The sequence below is a fragment of the Homalodisca vitripennis genome, chromosome 4 (genome assembly GCF_021130785.1).
Source record: "Homalodisca vitripennis isolate AUS2020 chromosome 4, UT_GWSS_2.1, whole genome shotgun sequence".
Taxonomy (NCBI): domain Eukaryota; kingdom Metazoa; phylum Arthropoda; class Insecta; order Hemiptera; family Cicadellidae; genus Homalodisca; species Homalodisca vitripennis.
The window spans coordinates 168,773,890-168,795,681 of NC_060210.1; the positions used below are offsets into that span (position 1 = coordinate 168,773,890).

Here is a 21,792-nt window from a genome sequence, read left to right on the forward strand (position 1 = left end):
ACGTTTCAATATGACGTGTAAACATATCGGGAAAAGCACTTAGAATATTACTGGCCAAATAATAATAAAGACAATTAATTATTAGAATTAGATTAGCTATTAAGTATAAAATAACAATCTATTCCCATGCTAACGTTTACAAGTCAGAAAGTTATGGTTTCCAAGCCTATTCATTATTAAATTCAATTATTAAATGGTATTTATTGGTTTTACAGTATCACCAGGAGTATTAAAGGTGATTTTTATGCATTCCAATTGAACATTGTTACTGCTTTTGTTGTCTGCAGGGATTGCTTTAGTCCTAGTGCTAAATATAAGAACTGTACAAATAATGTCCTGCTTTACTTTTTAATTTCTGAGAAATAGCCTTATGTATCAATAAGTAATTACTGATTTTTTTATCCCTAAGATGTTCAATTTTGTTACCTTATAATAATTATTGTTGATAACACCCTATACTGTAATATAATTCATTGTTAGAAATAGAATAACCAATTTTTGATACCTCTAGGCTACATACTTTTAATTTTAACACTACAAAACCTTTGATATGATTCCTGATTGGATTTATTGTAGGTATGTACAGTGAGTGAGCTTGGTTCAGTTCATCACACAAGAGCTCCTAGGCTTAAAGGTTAAAGGTTAATGTTTATTGCTTATAACAATGGGTAGCCCATTACCACATTTGCGGGGGACCTGTTTTCCATTTTAACGTGTAATTTAACAATACAAAATTTGTAGCGTGTAACCAATAAATCAACAATTCTATGTTAAAGGAAACAAGTGGAAGCCTAGGAGAGCTGTCCACCAATGATCTGACGGGTCTTGACACGCACCTTGACGATGAGACTGAGGACATCTTCAACCAACTGGCTGATCCTTCATTTGAACTGGAGCAGTTCTTTGATTTTGAAGAAAAGGTACATTTTACAAACTCTGACCTTCACACTATATTAGTTTTAATCAATTATACACGTTCTGCTGAACTGGATCTGTAGTAGTGTACCTAGAATGTACTATAGCAGCTTACTAGTAGTAGTTTGATAACTAAAGGTTACCAATTCTGTACCATCCCCACATACTTCCACTAGCCTAGTGGCAATGGAAGTGTTTTGTATGGGCGGCTACATTACAAATTGATACTTTTTGGTTAAGACGACAACTTTGTACTGGTGTTTTATGCAAATTTTACATAAACTATGCATTTTATTTCCCAAAATTTACATCTCTTACTGCCTGCAGTGTCTACTTTTATAAATGTATGTTGAAGTGCTCACAATATTAGAAAGTTGCTGTCGTAAAAGCTCTTATATTTGCACGTAGTCAAATGTAATCTTAGAAATATTGTTTAGCAAGAAAAACAAAACTTAAAATAGACACTAGAAATAAAATAGAGTTTCCAACAGTGCAATGAAAACATATTGAAATCTGTAAAATGTATAAATGGTCTTCCAAGATTTCAAAAGTTCTTACTGATGGGATCATTATAAAACAATGATTTTGTTTCAAAGCGATATGAAATTTCATTGGCAGAGAAATATGAAAAATATATTTTTATTTAATATCATACTTTACTAACAAAACCAGAAATATATTTTATATAACTACCTTTTAGGGTCAAAAAAATAGATTTAAATATTCATATCGAATTTGATTTATAAGTAATGTTTGAGGTACTCTATATTAAAAGTTAAATTTTTCTTATACAGGCTGTAACAAAAAGGTTGGGCTGGCTACGTATTTTCAGATTCTGTGTGCGTTTTAAAGCCAAAACTGAAGAATATTTATTTTCCAATCTCCATTTTCTTTAGCAGCTATACACCATTTTGTTTTTATTTTATTAAAATAATTTTATCTTTATTGTTATCTTTACGATTGGAACAAAACTTGGTAAACGGGTCTAAGTTTTTACATCAGAAAGTATTATATCAGAAAAAATATTTTTAAATGTTTTAATATTTTCAAAAGGATGGCCATTTAATTTTTGTTTGATGAAATATCTAATAAACCACTGTTTGGATCAAAATTTTATGAGAAACAGTAAGGTTTTTAAATAATTCTTTCTTTGCATAGAAAATTTGTAAGAATCGTTGAAGAAATAATTATTTTATGGAAGGTATCATTGAAATAAAATAAACAATTTTATTTAACTTATTAATTTACAAACTAATTAGATTCTAAATTAGACGTTCGATATGTCCTCCGTGGCTGACAACTTATTGTTGTAGTCAACCTACTTATGAATCACTCGTTCATGGATTCCTGATGTTGCATTAATGTGTCTGGCACCTTCTTCTATCCGTTATTGTAAATTTTACCAATTTAACGGAGTTTACCAGGAGTTTAAAATGTCCCCAAAGATGAAAATCAATCAGATTCATGTCTAATGCACTGATATCCAAACTGTCTATTAAAAAATGCACATACTCGTACATTAATACTAAAGTGCTGAGAAGCTCCATCATGCATAAACCACATACAATGTCTTGTGGCAACAGGTAAGTCCTCCAACAATTTTAACAACTCATTCTGGATGATATTCAAATAATTTTCACCATTCAGTCTTTGTGGCAGAAATTTGGGACCAATCAACTCATCACCAATAACACCTACCCATACATTCAACAAGAAGTTTTGCTGATGCCTAGATTGCACTGTTGTAAGAGGGTTTTCCTCTGTCCATTCATGGTTTTCTGAAATTCCGTGCTTGTTGAAACCAGCTTAATTGGTAAATATCAATGATGACAAGAATAAAGGGTTGCAAGCACATTTTTCTAACATTAGGGTACAAAAAGGAAGCCTCTTTGGATAGTCTGTTAGAAGAAGTGCTTGAATTCTTTGATTGTGATATGGATGCAGTTGTTGGTTGGTCAACACCTTTCAATACTGATACGATTCCCCTCATGCTCACACTAGGGTCTTGCTCAACTACATCCAACAGTCATTCTTCTATACCCAATGTTCTAGTGGTTTGGGACCTACCGCAGTTATGCATCCAGGATGCAAATGATCAAGTCTCCCTAAGATGATTATGGTCTTATAAATGTTTTTTCATTTGGAAAATTTCTATTTGGAAACCTTTGTGCATTCAAACAATGAGCATCAGCACGGTTGCAGTTTGCTGGATACATGGTTTCCATAACACTACCAATTGCAAACTGATCTTGAAAACATGTTAATTTAGTTATGTTTACATTTATTGGATGTTAAAGGTTCAATAGTCAGTTTCAGCATTTTAATTACAGTAACAGATGATTTAAATAACACCTCTTTAAAAACTGTCAAATTATGGGCCATTTATTATGTTGGTGTTATATGAAAACTTCCATAAAATAGTTATTTCTTAACCAATTTTTACAAATGATGTCTTTCATAAAAAAAATTAAATGGCCGCCATTTTGAAAATATCAAAGCCAATTAAAAAATTTCTTTACTTATATAATACCTTCTTACATGGACTTGTTAACCAAGTTTTGTAATGATCATAAAGATAACAACTTAGATAAAATTGTTAAAAAAACAGCATGGTGTATAGCTGTTAACAAAGTGGAAATTGGAAAGAAAGTATTCTTCATTTTTAGCTTAGGATAACAAATAGAATCTGAAAATGCATAGCCAGCCAACATTTCCGTTATACCCTTTATATTGTTCTACATTTAATACAATATAAGGAATTACATTCTCAGCTAAATGTTTCTATTGGTTTATTTTTAGGGAGGGGGGATATTTTAATTGAGGATATTACATTTTTTAAGGAAAACATTCAGCCCATCTGCAATTTTGTACTGTCCTCCATCGAAACTGAATCCATAAAATCCAAAATTACACAGCCCTACCTCTAAGCTAGGGTTAAAGTATTAACTGTACTTTGACAGAATGTATATACCTACACTCTCCTTAGCAATGGATTGGAAATTGTTGATAGATTTGACAAACAGAGGTAGCATGTGGAACATTCAGAGTTAAACATTTTTTAGTGTTAGAATAATAATGTATTAGTCACACTTAGTTTTAAACGGCATTTGTCAGCCTCAGCAAACAGGCATCAAAAAATAGTTAAAAATATGAAATATATCACATATATTATGTTTGCATGAGAGATTTCCTCCAACTGGAGCAAGAATCAGATTTATAATATTATACTAGACAAATGCACTTATAAATTAAATGCACACATTAAAATTACATTAACATACATTATAACTTGTTAATATTTTTCTGTTTTACATTTCTTTAATCCTGTCTCAGTAAGTTGCCTTTGTATCTTGGAAAAATGGTTTGTCCTTCATTGGGATTCGATGACACGATCACCATTCAACCTGTCACCACTGCACCTTCAGGAGACAAACTATCAGTTTACAGTAATGAGACAAACTATCAGTATAAAGTAGTAAGACAAAATATCAGTTTACAGTAGTATTTTTTATGATAACCGTGCTGAGACCATCAGAATCTTATCTGAATGACTAACAGTCTTATACCATGAAGACTATTGTACTGATTGTTATGAAAATCCGATGGTTAATATTGCAATTTGCATTGCTAAAAAATTCCACTGCTATATTTTAAGAAGTCTACAGTCTACTCCTTCCTCATGGCGTTCTCAAACTTAAGTCCTGCTGTGTAATTGCATACGCTGTCAACTCCCTGTCCATTTTCTACTCATAATAAATACTGTCTTGTACTATATTATGTTCAATTGTTGGGAAGTTGGATGGTGTGGTTGTTACAGAGCAGATATGTATTACAAATATAAATGAACATATACATAATACTAAGTATAATTATTAAGAAAAAAATCATAAAAATGGAAGGGACAGGTGGAGGGGAGGGGAATGCCAAAGTGAAGTATTGCACGGATAATGTTTTTATCTCAGGCTGCCCCTACTGTCAGGTATCTGTTACTGTGCTCACATTGTTAATTTTCACAGATATTTTTAAATTACATGATTAATGAGTTTTAATTCTTGAGCTATGTTAATTTTCATTCGGTCTGACTAAAATTGTTATGATGTATCTGTGTTAAAGTTTCTTCTTTTCTCCTTTGAACTAACCTGAATTTATAAACTGTTACAAAAAGAATAGTTAAAAATTGTCAAACCTGTAGTACGCATATGTCAGACAAAACCCTACATAGGAAATCTAAGACTCAGAATTTAAATGGATCTTTTTAATGTGGTCAAGATTTTTCTAAAACTGTTAACATTGATGATCCTTGTAAAAAAAAACACAAACCCACTTTAAAAAAATTAGTTTTTAATTATTTTTAAAAATCTGGATCTGAAAGAAATATTCAACAGGAATGTTTGTTTTTGTTTTCTTTGGAACAATAAATAACTTAATTCCAAGAGCACCATAACATATTTTGTTTCATGCAGAGCATTTAACATCATAAGCTAGTGAACTACTATAAATTAATCCTTGGATATAATATAAGCGTGATCCTATAAGTAGTACCTTTAGCATTCTGATCCTCTCAGTTCACCCTAGTGTAGTTATTTAGTGTTTTAAAAGTTATCATTGTATTCTACAGTTAGTTAAGTAACCTATTTCAATTAACATTGTGTATACTATACTTAGTGAAGTAACTATCAGTTAACACAAATTAATTATTCAACCTTTTTGCTGAAATTAAAACTTTCAACTACCCATACTTTTGGGTAGTTCATCTTTGAATACTGTCTCAAAAATCTTCCCATATATTGATATATTTTCTTTAACATCTTGATGTGAGCTTTTCTAAGTTGTTCTCAATGATGTCTTGCAGATTTTCAATTAGGTTGTTGTTTAAATTTTAATAATTGATCCTTCTTCTGTTGCTTCAATGTTGTTAGAAATTCCATAGGATAATGTGCTTATCTATTTATCATGAAGTTTTGGAAGGTCATTTAACATTTTAATGTGAGCGCAGGTAACATAAATGTTTGACAAGGGATTGATTAATTGTCAGGATATTTTGGATTAAAAGTGTTCATACTTTTTATCTCATAATTGAACATTGTTTCTTTTATTTTGTGGCGTATTGATCAATTTATAATTTATTTAGTCTAATTAGTGGGATTACTGCTTCACATACTTCTTTATGTGTAATTTTTATAGAGGTTTCGATATTTTTTGTTTGCTAAGTTTTAAATTTCACCAGATTGAAATTACTTGTTCAGAGTGTTCATCAGTTATGTCTTCAAATTTTGTGGGGGTTATTGTGTTCATAATTTAAATTATATTTCATAGAAACTGATGTGTTACAATGTATTTAACAAAATTATCTCTGAAATTTAGATTTAAATTCCTTTTTAAGATGTGGATTCCGTTGAATAGTTCATTTTGCAATTTTTGGAAGTTTGATATGGGGTACGCTTATTAGATTTTTCTATTGTTTCATTAAGTATTGATCAAATCTGAATTTAGTATTTTTTGTTATTTGTTTGCTGGATTTCTTTACTCAATTTTTTTTTTAAGTTTGATTGCTCTATCCTATTGCTTAGTTCATTGTTTAATTACTGGATCATGAGCATGATTTGCTGCAATGGGACACTAGGACAAGGGTAGGACTTGTTGCAAGGATTTTTGTCTGCAGTTTCACTCACTGCTATTAATTAATGTGGAAGGAAAAAAGGAGAAGGTGGTTCTTTGTTCATTTGAATCACACAATGGGTTGTCATGGGAATAATGCTAACATGACTGTTGCTGTCACTGCAATACATTGCTGGATCTCATTTTTAGTTTCTAGTATGGCGGCATTTGTTTCTGTAGGGGTATGCACATCTGGTACAGTTGAGTTGGGATCTCTATCTTCAGCAGATAGTGTCTATGAGTGTGATTTACTCACAGAATAGTCTCTGATTAGAGTTTGGCTACTAACGCTAATGTTGATTTCATTTATGTTTTGTTGGCTGATTTACGGGCCTTTTTGCTTTTTATAGCTTAATCCATCTTTAGTGCAAATAATAGATATTACAAAAATTATCATTATATATGGTAAAATTATTATGAGCGGCTTACTCTATGCCTGTGGCTAGTTTCGTTAGGATTGTTTAAGAATAATATTCTGTTAGTTCAATCCAAGATGAGTCACAATGTTGCTAATAAATAAATAGAAAAAGGTGTATCTTCTTTTAAATGATCAAATTACTATTTTTTTTTATTATAAATGTGATAGAACTAAACGGATTAAAAATAAAAACTAATACATTGGGGGAGTTCTTTGGTTGAAAATTTAGGATTAAAATTGAAATAATATGGTAGTATAAATTAATAAAATAAATATTTTATTTAACGATGTTGGCAAGTTCAAATGTAGTAACATGAAGGTCTTGGGCATGGCCTTTTTGCTTAGTTTAAATTTTGGAAAGGTTCATAAATAGGTAAATTTAGTTAGATTATTAAATGAATTTAAAATATGCCTTCTGAATAAAGAAATTTAGATTTTTCTCTGGATGATTAATTTTTGTGGTAAATTAAGTGTTTGAAATAATCTTATTAACGTATGATTCAATATATTGTATTATTATTATTATATTAATAATATGTAATGTATTATATGATAGTAATTTTCCTTCTCTTACCACAACCATGATAAAACTGTACTTGAAGGATATGTAGATGTAGAAAATTGTATTAAACAATGAAATAATTTTTCCATCTAAGAAAAGGAAATTATCTCTTCTGAGCTTAAGGACAAAACTATTTTAGACACTAGCCTCTTACGTAAAGGAATATAATTCTTTCTTATACTACAAGTGTAATGTATTATAGGTGTAATTTAGTTTGATCTTGGTCTATAGGTACTTTTAGTGTAAATTATTTTTTAATATAAAGTCAATTTTGTTCAAAGTTATTAATACTCCTCTCAGCTATTACTTTTGTGAACATTTAAAAAATATATTTTAGTACAATAATTGAAATAATACAATGTTTTTTTACTTTCTAAATAATTGAAAACTACAACTTTATAAATATTAATACTATTTAAAAAAAACAAAACAAACAATTATTTACAGCATTTTTCAAACTCATAATACCTTTTTTAAATAGTTTAAAGTTTATTTTAATTGTCAGGAATATAAATAAAATATTTTTACCTAAGATACAAGTTTACTTATTGATTTAACACACTTAATGCAATTTGCTCTGATTTGGGCTTCTTTTCTCCAGCAGTACTGAGCCACAACCCCCTCCATCATACTGTCTTCACTGCCCAAGAGAGTTTTAAATTCATAACCAAATACAGGACGAGCAAATCAAAAACATAAACTATGTTGATTTTTGTTCTGAGGCAATTAATTACCAGGACCAATAGCTTTTATGTCATCCTGTAATTGGTTTGTTTTTCAAATATGACAGGGTAATTCTGCAGGTAACGGCAGAACTGCATGAAATGATTCTTGAACTATTTGATGTTAGACAGATCAGTTGGTTTAATGTTAAATCATTGGGTCTTAAACATCTCCAAAATACATAACAATATTTAGACAACCTGTTAATTATAAATAAAAAATAAATAAAAAAAATAAAAATAAAATAAAAACACTGAAGTGTTTGCTAGTGTTATCTGAAATTGTAAAAGTTGTTAGCAACTTTGTAGAGTTGAAATTATATTTACAAAGCAGTGTAGTTGAATGCTTAATGAGGCTTTCTGAAAATAATAAATGTTTGCCATGTACAGGAAGAGAACAACAACAGTGTTGGACCAGTGAGCAAGAACCCGGCGACGGTAGCCCTGCTCCAGGAGATCCACAGAAACTCACTCAAAGTCAGCAAGTTGAACATTGCTGCAGCTAATCCTTCTGCTAGCAGGTAATTTGGCTTTACCACTAGATGCTGTTGGTAATTTGTTTGAATTATCTAACTAACGCAATTGCTAATCTGTATTCACTGAATTTGTATTAAACCTAAAGGACAAGCATGATGTTAATTATATATGGTAGAAGCCTTAGTTGGTTACATCAATCTTTAAATTGTTGCAAGAGCCTCAAAGACATCTTGTAATAATGCTAGTAATGCAATAATGCTAGGTAGACTAAAATGCTAGTAGAATATCAATAGATTGGAACCAATCAATGTACATTTTCAGTTGAAAATGAACTAACTCTGAACTGCACATCCCTGACTTCTCAGGTAAAGATATAGGAACAGTATAATCAGATCGTTATAGATGGTTATTGAAATGTTATGCATTTGAGAATTAGGAGGCTCCTGAAGAACTAAACCAACTCTGTATCAGTTTCTTATCGTGCTACCATCAGGAACCAGAAAAATGGAAAATACAAAAGAGATGAATAGTAAAATATATTATATTATTATTATTTTCTCATCAAAATCATAACCAATGAAGTAATTATTTGAACTAATATTGTATTAATTGTATGCTAAATAATGAATATTATATAGTCTTATTATTAAGTATATAATGTATTAATTAAATAATTATTCTGACATATTTGCTTTCTTGTCAAAGAGAAATCTTCAGTTTGGTATTACATGTAGAAACATTTTATTGAAAGTACCAAATAACCAACTTGTCTTTAGGTAGAGGAAGTATTCTTATGCCCTGCAAATACCAATACTTCAAACTCAGCACCCTCCTCAGCCAAATAGAAAACAAACTGTTTCTCTCACAAAGTCCCAAAGTCATGAGCTCAGGCAGAATGTATGTAACCCCAGCTGTTCCTGTTAACTTACCTCCTCTTCAGACTGTATTACTGTTTGCACAGAATTATAATCAGAATCACAATTATCTTTATTTATAATCATCAAGATTACAAAATGGTGTCAACGTTTTAAACAATTACAATAGCCTTTTATTCAGAGGTGGCTGGGTCAGTTCTGGAATGTTCCTTGTACGAATTCCTCGAGAGAATAAAAAGGTCTGTCCAATAGCCATTTCTTCAACGCTGCTTTCAGTGAGGAGCTTCTCTTGTATTGCAGTTCTTGTGGTAGCCTATTGAAGAATTTCCTGCCGATGTACGATGTTTTAGATTCATACAGCTTCATGTGGTGTGCTGGGAGATTGTACAGTGCGCCATTTCTGGTATTGTGGCTGTTCACAGAAGCAAGCTGCTGGAATACAAATTGTTGCACTGGGAATTTATTCTAAATTTTTGATGACAGTTAATTGTGGCACTTTTCTCAGTGTCCAAGAATTGAGATTATGATTTAAGAGTCATGTTCTGAACCTGTTGCATGTATGAAGTGCCTCTACTCAAAAACAAAGCTGCTTTTAAAACCTGAACATCATACTTTAACTGATGTACAAAAAAAACAACATCAAGATTTGTTGTGGAGGTTTCTTTGTATTGTTATTTCCTCCAGGGATACATTGTTATTTGACTTTTACTATTTTTATTACTGCCACAAAAATAACTGATGATGAACTTACTCATCATACCCATCATCCATGGCATCACTGACCTGAATGATTGGCATGTAAGATTGTGAGTGTTATGAGGATGTTTCCTTATGTATAGGACAAGAATGTACTTTTCACTTATGAGAAGGTGAAATCTATAATTTTGTCGAGCAATATCGGTTCAAAATTAAAACCTAGGATTTTACAAGAAGGAAAACAGACACGAAATAAAAGCGTCTTCACTCACAATGTTGAGATGCTTCCAAAAGCATCTCAACATTAATTTTAAAGGACCTCTGCCTACCATGACAAACAATTGTTTAATAGAGCAATTGTCAATGAGTACTCAAGGTTTCCTTTTGCATTCCCTTTTTCAAATATTTCTTCATTGACATTAAGAAGACATCTATGCAATTTATTTTCTTTATTTGGACTTCTGCATATTTTTATCTTGACCAAAGAATTGCATTTATGTCAGATAATTTAAAAGCCTTTTTGCACAATTTGGGAGTTGTAATTACTAGCTTACTATACCATACAATCCAAGAAGAAATTATGAGTGGGAACATTACATTGAGGTCATATGGAATTCAAGTGATCTTACTCTGAACTTAAAAGGATTAGAAACTAAGAACTGGAAGATAGCATAAAATCTCTGCTTTTCACAGCTACCACTGCTACGCCACATGAATGGATGTTTCTCCAATCCTGAAGATCAACTAGTGGTGTCTCAATTCCTGCTTGGCTACTTATCTCTGGACCTGTACTACTCAAGTAAAATTAAAGAATTAAATATGACCCATTTAGTTGAGGAGGTATGTCTTATTGAAACCAATTCTGAGTACTGGTATGCACATATTAGACTTCCGGATGGCTGTGAGATCATTCTTTCTACTAGACAATTGGCACCTGCAGGTGAACCTGTTGAAGATTGTTCATATGAGACTAATCACTGCCTTACTCAGAGATCAATTGAACCTTTGACAAAGGAAGAAATTGTGTAACCTAAGCTGCTCACTCAACTGGAGGTAGGTGAGATCTCCCAATTTGGTCTAGACTTGGAAGCCAACTGGATTTAATTCTGATTATCTGAGGAGGAACACTCATGCTAAGAGAGCCACTATTTACTTGGCTATTTACTTTTTACAGTAAAGGGTTAGAATGTAATATACAGGTTGAATAAATAGTTGCAATGACTATATATTGGTTAAGCATTAAGGTTATTGCACTGAATTTGGAAGAACTACTGGGATCTAAAATAAAACTGTGAGGTATGTGGACCTTTACTGGAAGGCAAGGACTCGATACAACCCTGCCAGGACCTATAGGGAGCGGGACAGCCTGCTTTGAAGAACGTTTCAAAACTCTCCGCCCACAGAATATATTCAGAATGTCCTAACCGTGAGCTAGTTCCAGGAGAAGAGAGTAGCTAAACATCTAGCCGAATAATCTTTGAAAGTAACAAGTAAAGACAAGAAATAAAAACAGCTGCAACTAGCAAAAAGGTTAGCAACCTTGCCAGCGCAGATGACAACACCAGCTGTAACCGAGAGAGGCTCGGCACAGCTATTTGCCCGACCACGGCCAACAAAATAAAAGTGGCTGACGCCACAAAGTCAGGACACCCCTCCCCTATTTTGTTTTAAAGTTTGATAAGGAGGTATCTTTTGGGTAGTGGTGCAATTTCCTCCAAAAATGTGGGATTTTGGGGACAACAAATAAATTTTAAATGTACATCCCTCTCAAGTGACTCATAATTTTGAAGAGCATAATAAAACTTAAAGAATGGTGAAAACCAGAGATCGCTATCTCTTTCCCATACAAAATAATAGGTCATCAATATTTTTATTGTTTTTACAATTAAATTTTCGTTGTTGTAAAGTTTACTACTATATGTGTGGAAACCAGTTTATTGGTTGTTACAATCAATTAGGTTCTGAATCAATTAGGAATGCAATGGACAAAGGATCCAATGAAGATTATAACGTACACTGATAAGAAGATTATTTGCAAAGAGTGACTGGGCTTTCCCGGTTCAAACAACAGTTTAGTATAAACGAGTCCCTTCTTTGTTTCAATCTCGTCAGAACATGTCATACTTTTAGAGTGGTTATTATCCAATGGATTATTATTATCCAGTGGTATAATTTATTATTGTGTGGTTACTGTTTTGCAAAATTTGTGTGTGTTTTATTGTTATTGCAGGTACTGATTTTGAGTCAAATCGCTTTGTCATTCTAACAAGTAAATGTGTGGGTCGAGATTTTTGGGAATACAATTTTTGGACCATTTTTTATTAATGGGAATCTTAATGGAGAACTGTATTATGTTAGAAGAATCAATTTTCCCTGCAATAACTACTGTTAATAAGGAAAATGAACATGAATTTGTTGAAGACATCATTCGCTTCCAGCAGGATGTGCCCCGGCACATTTTCACCGTACAGTACAAAATATCTTGGGAAATCAACTATGTGGTCATTGGATTGGTAAGCGTGGTCTAATAGAATGGCCTGCACAGTCACCTTACACCCATGAACTTTTTTCTATGGGGTCACATTAAATCCATACTTTACAAGACACCAGTAGAAAATGTTAAAGATTTCAGAAACAGAATTGTTGAGGCCTGCAACCAAATACCACTTCAGACTTTTCAAAATGTTGTGAGAGAGGAGCTCACCCTACGCATGTTTCAGTGCCAAATAGTAGGAGGACTTTGACTTGGCAACTTGGTGAGTTATCAAAAGTACTTTTCTGGTTTCTGGCTAATATTTTGGATGGGAAAGAGATAGTGATCTCTAATTTTCACAATTTTTAAAGTTTTTTATCCTCTTCAAAATGTTTAAAAATTTTTGTTGCCTCCAATTTTGGGGGGCACACAAAATTTTCCAAATCAACAAATGATACTTCCTTTGCACATCTTGCATCTCTACCCAAAGGATATCTCCTTACATAAACTTAAGAACAAAATAGAGGGGAGGGGGTCCTGATTTTTTATTCACTCTGTATTAGCTTCAAATGTTTTCATTTTATTGTTGTTTACATAGTTACAATATCATTCTTTATAAAATGTAATCATTAACCTAGTTGAGTTCTTGCTTAATAAAGCCTTTTTTTGTGTTCTCTTTTAAGCCTCAGCTACAGCTATGTAGGCTTCGATGTGCAATGGTTTATTTTCAAAGTACACACACTTTTTCGTGCCTATACATTATTGGCCCTCCCCGGGATTTGAACCCGTGATCTCTCAGTTAGAGAGCCGAGACTATAACCATTAGTCTACGGAAGAGGACATTAATAAGGCCTTATTCTAGTTAAAGGTATTACTAAATTTCATTACAGTAGTCTTTAATCCACCGTTAGTCATGTCTAAAAATATTACTGTTAGTCGTGTGTAGAGATTTTTTCTCAACCATCACTATATTAAAGTTTTATATATTTCTTTATGTTTTCTTGTCATATGGCTGTAAATCTGATAATGTTTCCTGTTAGTACGTATAGCCAGAGAATTTTAAATAAATCCACACCATCGGTAATGATTGGTGAAAAATCATTGATTGAAACATATACCACTAAATTCCTCGGTATCAACATAGATTGTTGTCTGTCCTAGAGTATGCGTATTGAAAATATTTGTAAAAGAATTTCGTCTAATATATAGTTGCTAAGACAATTATTAAATCATTGCCCTAAGCCCTTATTGAGAATTGCCTACTACGGACTAATTTTTTGACACATATCTTGTGGAATTACACTGTGGGGTACTTGTCCAAATTCGTATTTTCAAAGATTATTTATATTACAAAAGAAATCTGTTCACATAATCAATAACTTAACTTCCTGAGAGTCGTGTAGAGAATCCTTTAAGGAGCTCAAATTACTGACATTGCGTGTGTATGTACGTGCTTGAGACGAGCATGTTCTGTTGTTTCAGGTGTACGTTGGTGCAAGGTAGGGATGTCCATGGCTATAATACAAGAGCTGGAGAAAACTTTAGAGTTGCTCAACACAGAGTACAGCTTCATGGCCATCTCCCATTTCAGATGGGTGTCAGATTTATTAATTGTTTACCAGAAAACATCAAATCTATCACAAATCAATCAAAATTCAAAAAGGCGTTGAAACAATATTTAATAGAAAACACATTTTATTCCGTGGGCGAGTTCCTGGAACTCAGCAACCAACGTTGTCAGAGCTAAAATATGTGTGCAACTCAATTGATATGACAGATTTTTAAATATGTGTATATGTGTAGTTATTTATTGGATGCATTTTTATTATTATTACTATTACTATTACTTATTTGAAATGTTTATTTAATTTTTATTTTATTTAATTTAAATTTTAAATGTTTTATACATGACAAAGCTTATTGGCTGAAAAATAGGATTAATGACGCATGTCATACAATTTTGTATAATTGTTAAATAATGACAATATAGAATCATTGAATAGAATTGAATCTATGGTCACATTTTCAACAACGCTATAGCTATCATCACATATTTCTACAAAATCTTCAAAAATTTGATGGACAAGGGCTAAATTATCTAATTTTTTCTCTGAGCACAAGTAGTTTCATCATCAAATCTTAGTGCCTGTGATAGCAATCGAAATCTTTGCTGGGACATACCTGGCAATAAAAATTTCAGGTGCTGTACCATAGTACACCAAAGCGCATCCAAATTAATGTAGCTGTTCTTTTTGACTCCAATAATGTATATAAGCCCAAGAAATGCAGACAACTCAGTTTCATAGGTCAGCTGGCAGTCCCGAAATCCCCTTCCATATTTTTTGCTCATGGTAGTAATTCTTTGATTTGTAAATCTTACAATATCATACTATCAGGGAAAAAGTTTTTCCAACACTCAACCACTGTTTTATGGTTTCTTGCAACTTTTTTTCACCCCCAGTAATTTGGTTACAATATTTTGAGGATGAAACTTTGTCACAGGGGATTGTGTGATACAAGTTCCATAACACGTTCTATTTTTTCCACACATATGTGGACTTCTACTAACAGGTGGTTCTTCTTGGATCCATGCATAATCACGCACAGCCCCTTGACCACACAAAACAGAACAACCTCTATTACTTCTGGTACAAACAGGAGCATGCTCTCTATTAGTAGAGTCCTCTAGACGTTACACTCCCACAAACAGAATTTAAATAATCATCGGAAGTCCCATCATTGTTACTAAACTGATGCACATTTTTGGAAATGGAAGGTCTAGATAGAACTACTAGCTCTGTATATTCTTCTCCTCCAATACTGCTGGGGACTTCAAAATGTTGAACCTGCTCTAAAGGTTTAATTTGAGGCAAGAAATGTTTGTTATTGTTAATGTCCATTGAACTACAATTAGTCTGGTCAGTAAATTTATCACTTATACCTGGTGTTATATCTTCTGAAAGTGACTTTTCAGAGTTGTAGTTGTCATTATTGTGTACTGGGTCCATGAGAGTCATCAGTGTCATGTTTGCTGTCCTCTAACCACCACAACACCTTAGCGTCTTGGCTGTATGCCATTTTTAAAAACAAGGCATTAGTATAAACACTAAACTAAAATTATACCACTAAACTAATACAAAATCACAAAACTAATTTAACCACAAAATAATGCAGGACAGAAACACAATATTAAATTTGCATACGTGGTTAGTCGTGTGTAGAAAAATCGCTGTTAGGCTTAAGGAGGAAGAAATCTCCTCATTAATGGCTAATAGTTACTAGGTATGGTATATTAGGTGAAGTTTCCTAGTAATCACTCATGATACCCTTGATGCAAAAGTTTGTGATGTCAGTTTTGTTCTGAAGATTTTTTCTTCAAATAACTTATCAGCTATCTTTGTGGATAATATAAAATTGTAAGTATCCATATTCCTGCAGGTAACCCAAATGCTTTACTTGCCTCTTTTTACAATTTTTTTATTTTTCTCTCTCAGCGGTCTAATTATAAATCAGTAACAGTAGGAGACTTTAATTATAATTTTGAAGTAAATTATTGTTGTTTATGCTGATAATAGTAATACATTAAATAATAAGAAGTACAGTAATGAACTAGTTGAAATGAAAAATAGGTAAAGTTTTTTAGACAAGTTAATCAAAACTGGTGTTGACAACAAATAAAAGTAATTACATTCAATATTTTCAAATAGTTTTATCAATGTTAAAAGATTTAAGTGAAGTAATCTACAGACTTTAAGCACTCTACAGTAGAATCAGTAATAACCCTTGTCATCAATATTGACAGCTGGAAGTGATGGTGTATCCCCTTAACAAATTCAATCCTGTTGGCATTGTGAACATGTTACACCACAAGTACGGACAACGCCACAGTGAATAAGTACAGAGATATTTTTAAGCCGCAGAAATGTTCACTATTTAATAATAAATCATAATTATTGCTATATTAAAAGTTTATTTAGATGTCCAAGACTAGCAAATCAATCTTGATTTCCAGAAATCAGTCTTCAAAGTATTGATTATTTTTTAGAGTTTACAACTTAAATGTCAGCTGTCCTGATTAGATTACTCGATTCACACCAACCTCTCCCACGGTGTCATAGTACTTTTAATGTATATACTAACATTGTATTTACAAATTAATGTTATTTAGCAATGTTACTACTATACTGGGTGTCCCACAAAGAGGTTTAAACATTTGATTTTATATTACTTACCCATTTATGCACTGAACATTTTCAAACTCTACAAAATTCATTAAATAGGTTTTAAAAATATTCTGTGAAAATTTCAGCTCTCTAGCAATTGTAATTGCCCTTCATGGCCTCGTAATCACACCAGATCAACCTGGTTATGTTTTGCCAATTCCTTTAGCATTAGGTGACAACTAAACACCAGCCTTGAATCAAAGTCGTAGTCTCTTAACGTCCTAAGAGCAGCCTGGCTGTCTGAAAGAATAAGAATTTTTGCTTTATTATATAGGGTTTCTATAAATGAGTATCGGAGTGTTAACGTTTTGTAATATTTAATATTTAAACCTAAATGTATAATTAATAGATGAAATTAAAGAGAAACTCAAATAGTTATACCTACAAGCTTACAAGTGTTCAATGTGAGCTCCATTTGTCACATGGCACTCATCAAGTTGATAGCCCAGTCCTTCCCAAACTTTTATCAATGTGTTTGAAGTGATTGTTGCAATAGCTGCTTCAATCCTACCCCTTAAGTCGGATAGGTCAGCTGGTAGCCGAGACACACAATCCAGCATCAACAAGCTAAATGCATGTTGTTGTTTAGGTTGTGGTGTGTCTCTTTGTCATTAGGCCAATTCAGCAGTCGGGTACAATGATGTTCAACCAATCACGTAATGAATTATGCCAGTGAGGCAGTGCACCATCTTGTTGCCAAATGAAGTTCTGTGGTCCAACTGAGGAAATAGCCATAGTTTTAGAGTATCAAGACAAGAAATAGCAGTTATGATTCCTTCTCCAAACAGAAAGGCCCATAAACTTTCCACCTAGATATGGCACACAAAACATTCAATTTAGGGGAGTCTCACTGCAATTATACAAACTCGTGAGTGTTTTATGGCCCACTTTGACCACTGAGGTGAAATGTTGATATACGAGTATCACTGAAAACAACATGATCCAGAAAATCTTCATTGTCGTGGAACAACATTTTGTTTGCAAAATTGGCATGTAAACCATAGTTTGAAGGCTTTAGAGCCTGTATCAACCGCAAACAAAGTGTTTCCGTAAAACTTTCCAAGCACTGGAGTTGCACTAATTCGTGACTAGCCTTCCAAACTGATTTCAGTGGGCCAAGCATGACAGTCTCTCTCTCACTCACTCAACACTCTTTTCGGTCGTCCTGTACTCTTCCCTTTGTAAAGTCCGTACCTATGGATTTTATTATCACCTGGAGGATTACAACCGAATTTTATACAGAACACATGTTGCACAGTCACTACAGATTTAGTCTTTGCAAACAGCAGAACAAAAAGACTTCTGTTCATGAGTCGCCATTTTTGCTACTAGCACTTTCTAATGGATAGAGTAGGAAAATATTGCATCCGCATGCGCACAAGTGACAAAACTGTTTGAGTTGCTCTATGATTAGATGTATGAATTATAATTTTAAGTTATATGTAAAAAAAAACTACAAAGTGTTAAAACACTGATATTCATGTATAAACACCCTATATTTCTTGGTTATTATTAGTCATGCGCATAATTCTATGGCTCAAACTCCTGCTTGAAATACAATCGCTATTGAGCCTAGGGTATCAATATATCTTATGCCTGGCCAAAATACTCCCAATCCCAAACCAGTTGCCAATCACAAGCCATCCATATAGAATACCACCTGGCTCTGTTCTGGGGGATCTCTAACTTTCAACTGACACTCTGTGTTATTTCCTATAGTAATCTTGTATGGTTTTTCAAAATCAGAGCTTTTAGTTTTTATGTCCGAGGCTGTCTAGATCATGTCTAGTCCCTTTATTTCTTTTTGAATGGACATGTGTCCCATTCCATTTATTTTTAGTTCCACAGCAGTGGCAATAAAACACTTCCGTGTGGACATCCCCTCCTCGCCAACACCGTATTTGATTCTTCATTTAAAGGTATGATTATACGAGGGCTACCCAGATAGTAGATTACGTTTCGCTCTGTAGCTGCTTCGGATAGGACTATCATGGCCATTTTAATGTCAGGGAATTTCTCCATTCAGTGTCTATTCATCCAGTGAGAGGTTACTGTCACTCCTGGTTATTTTACAATAGCAGTTTAAAATGTGTGATGCAATTGAAAATCCTATGAGTTGTGACCAATAAAATTGTTTCTGAAGTCAATGGAAAGATTATATAAGGCCGCTATAATCTATACAGAATCCACAATAACAGAACTCTTACTTAGTTTTCTTCAAATTTCAAGGAGTTAATTACACAAAACCATGGAGTTTGTTATGCAGAAATTAAATAATCATAACTTTTGTACAAGATGGGTACCGAAAATCTTAACAGAAACCCATACAAACAAATGTATCCCAGCTTCATTGATATTTTTGGACACTTATGAAAAAGATGGTGACAAGCTGCTCAATCGAATCATTACAGGACACGAGAATTGGGTGAAAAATGTGAATTGCAATGCAGCGCTTTGATAACAATATGGAAATGCGGAAGGGTGTGACTACCTGGTCTCAGGCAGCAAGATTTTATAATGCTGGAATTTCAAAACTAGTTCACTACTATGATAAGTGCCTAAATTTGTATGGTGACTATGTTGAAAAATAGTATTTTACCGTCACTTTCAAATGTATATAATACAATTTTATCTTGTACTTTGTTTTTTTGTTTATATCAAAACGTAATCTACTTTCTTAATAGCCCTCTTATATCTGTTTTGTAATAGACTTATCAACGAAATGATTATGACTTGTGAAAGACCTCTCCTTCTCGTTGCTCTCTCTATGGAAGAAAAGTTTGTATTATCAAATGCTCCTTCTATGTCCATGAAAGCATACATCATGATTTCCTTATTTTCTAACACCTTTTCCATACTGCCAACTACACTATGCAGTGCTTTTATTGTGGATCTTCTGACTGTAATTGCATGTTGATTTACATGCAAGAGCGAGTTTCTGAGTACCTCATCCCTTACGTACCTGTTCAGAACTTTCTCCAATGTTTTGACCATAAAGGAGGTGAGACTTATTCGTCTATAGGTTTAAAGTAGAGAGTTGTCTCTGTTTCCCTTCTTTTTAATAAATTCAATTAAGGCTATTCTCCGTCACTGAGTGACTTTTGACAGGTAGAGTAACAGGTAGAAATTTTAAAAAGAAATCATTTAATTTACAACCACACATGTGAAAATACCAATAATTTATACTCCTTTTGTTTAAATGTTATCATTGCCATTGCATGATAAGAAAAGAAAACAGGATTTGGGACTATTGCTATTGTTATGTGTTATAAGGATAGAATACTATGTTTTGAGTACAGAATCTAGTGTCTTCTTCATGTTTAAAAAGACTTAATACATAGGGTTAAGCGAGCAAAATCAACATATGGCGATGAACTCGTCAAAGTCAAAATAATTAACAAGAGAAAACAAATTGAAAATCATGAAATTCTAGCATATACCTGGTGCTCATAGCTATGTGGAGAAAGACAAACCATGGACTGAATTATAACATGCTACAGTCAAACCTCAAGAGACCGGACAGAAAATTCGTTAGGCTATATTGAGTATTTTTTTATGAGGTTCGTTACATTGAGGTTAGATTAGGTACAATTTCGCTACATCTAGGTTAACAGACTATCGGCTCGGCTCGTTCGTGAAATCGTATGCTGTACTGTATTTAAATAGTGTGTAAAATGAAATAAAAATGCACTTAATTTGGAGCAATGAAACTTTATTTTATTTTTTTAATTAAAAATATAGTATGTAAACAGAAAAACTGTAATACAGTAGCTATGTACTTTGAAAACACATTAAAAGAAAATTGATAATTAAACATGACCTGAACAAAACTTAAAAATTGTACAGTATAAATAATAAAAAATACAGTACTCGTACTGTACAGTATTACTAAACTGAAAATTACGAATTGTTAAAGTTTAAATGGCCTAATCTACATTTTGTGTTTCAATGGCATCATTATTGATGCTGTTTTCACCCTGTTTGTTAGAGAAAAAGTCAGTAATAGTAGTCTGCTTACGTAATGTGACGTTGATAATATCCAATGAGCAATCCAATTCAGTTATAGATTTTACCACATTTTCACTCAAACCACCCTTTTTAATAAAAAAAACACTTTAGAACACCAATGGCTTCACGAGCCTCTTTTAAATTAGGGTTGGGCATTACACAATCTGGTTCATCGTCATCATCATTTTTGGCAGCCACATTTTCGTCTGGAACAGAGGTCACAGAAGAAATTATGTCAGCGTCTGTCAACTCCCCACACACAGCCACGTTGTCATCAAAAGTAACAAAGTCTTCGAACTCTGCATCCTTATCTAGCTCTAATGCTTCTTTGACTGTTTCCCAACCCTCCGCAGTGTTGATTTCTTGTGTAGGAAGGAGGCTGGTCTGAATTGTCCTCCTGAGTTGTGACAGTGAATCCACTCTTCTTGAAACAATTACAAATTGTAGTTTCTATAACTTTACTCCATGCTTTTGTGATCATCCACATGGCGTCCAAGACATTGATATTTGTAGGTAAACGGCTTTACCATGTCTCTAAGGAACTGTTGTATGACCTCTTCTCTATAATTTACTTTAAAACTTCGGATAATGCCCTGGTCAAGCGGTTGCAGTTTGGAGGTTGTGTTTGGAGGAAGATACTCGACCTTAATGTTACTCAGCCTAGGAATGTCTCCATGAGCGGTGAAGTTATCAATGAAGATTAAAATTTTCTTCTTTTCTTATTCATATCTTTGTTAACACTTTGAAGCCATGCCCTGAAAGTGT

General features: G+C 33.0%; 1 protein-coding gene across 4 annotated transcripts in view; it reads left to right on the forward strand.

Annotated features, from left to right (window-relative positions):
• Positions 1-21,792, forward strand: part of LOC124360581 — a 497,152-nt gene that overhangs the window by 346,596 nt on the left and 128,764 nt on the right. For all 4 annotated transcript variants that reach the window (XM_046814313.1, XM_046814315.1, XM_046814312.1 and 1 more), the window contains 2 exons: positions 777-920; positions 8,666-8,796. In XM_046814313.1, coding sequence (XP_046670269.1) covers positions 777-920; positions 8,666-8,796 — 275 coding nt within the window. The remainder of the gene's footprint in view (positions 1-776; positions 921-8,665; positions 8,797-21,792) is intronic.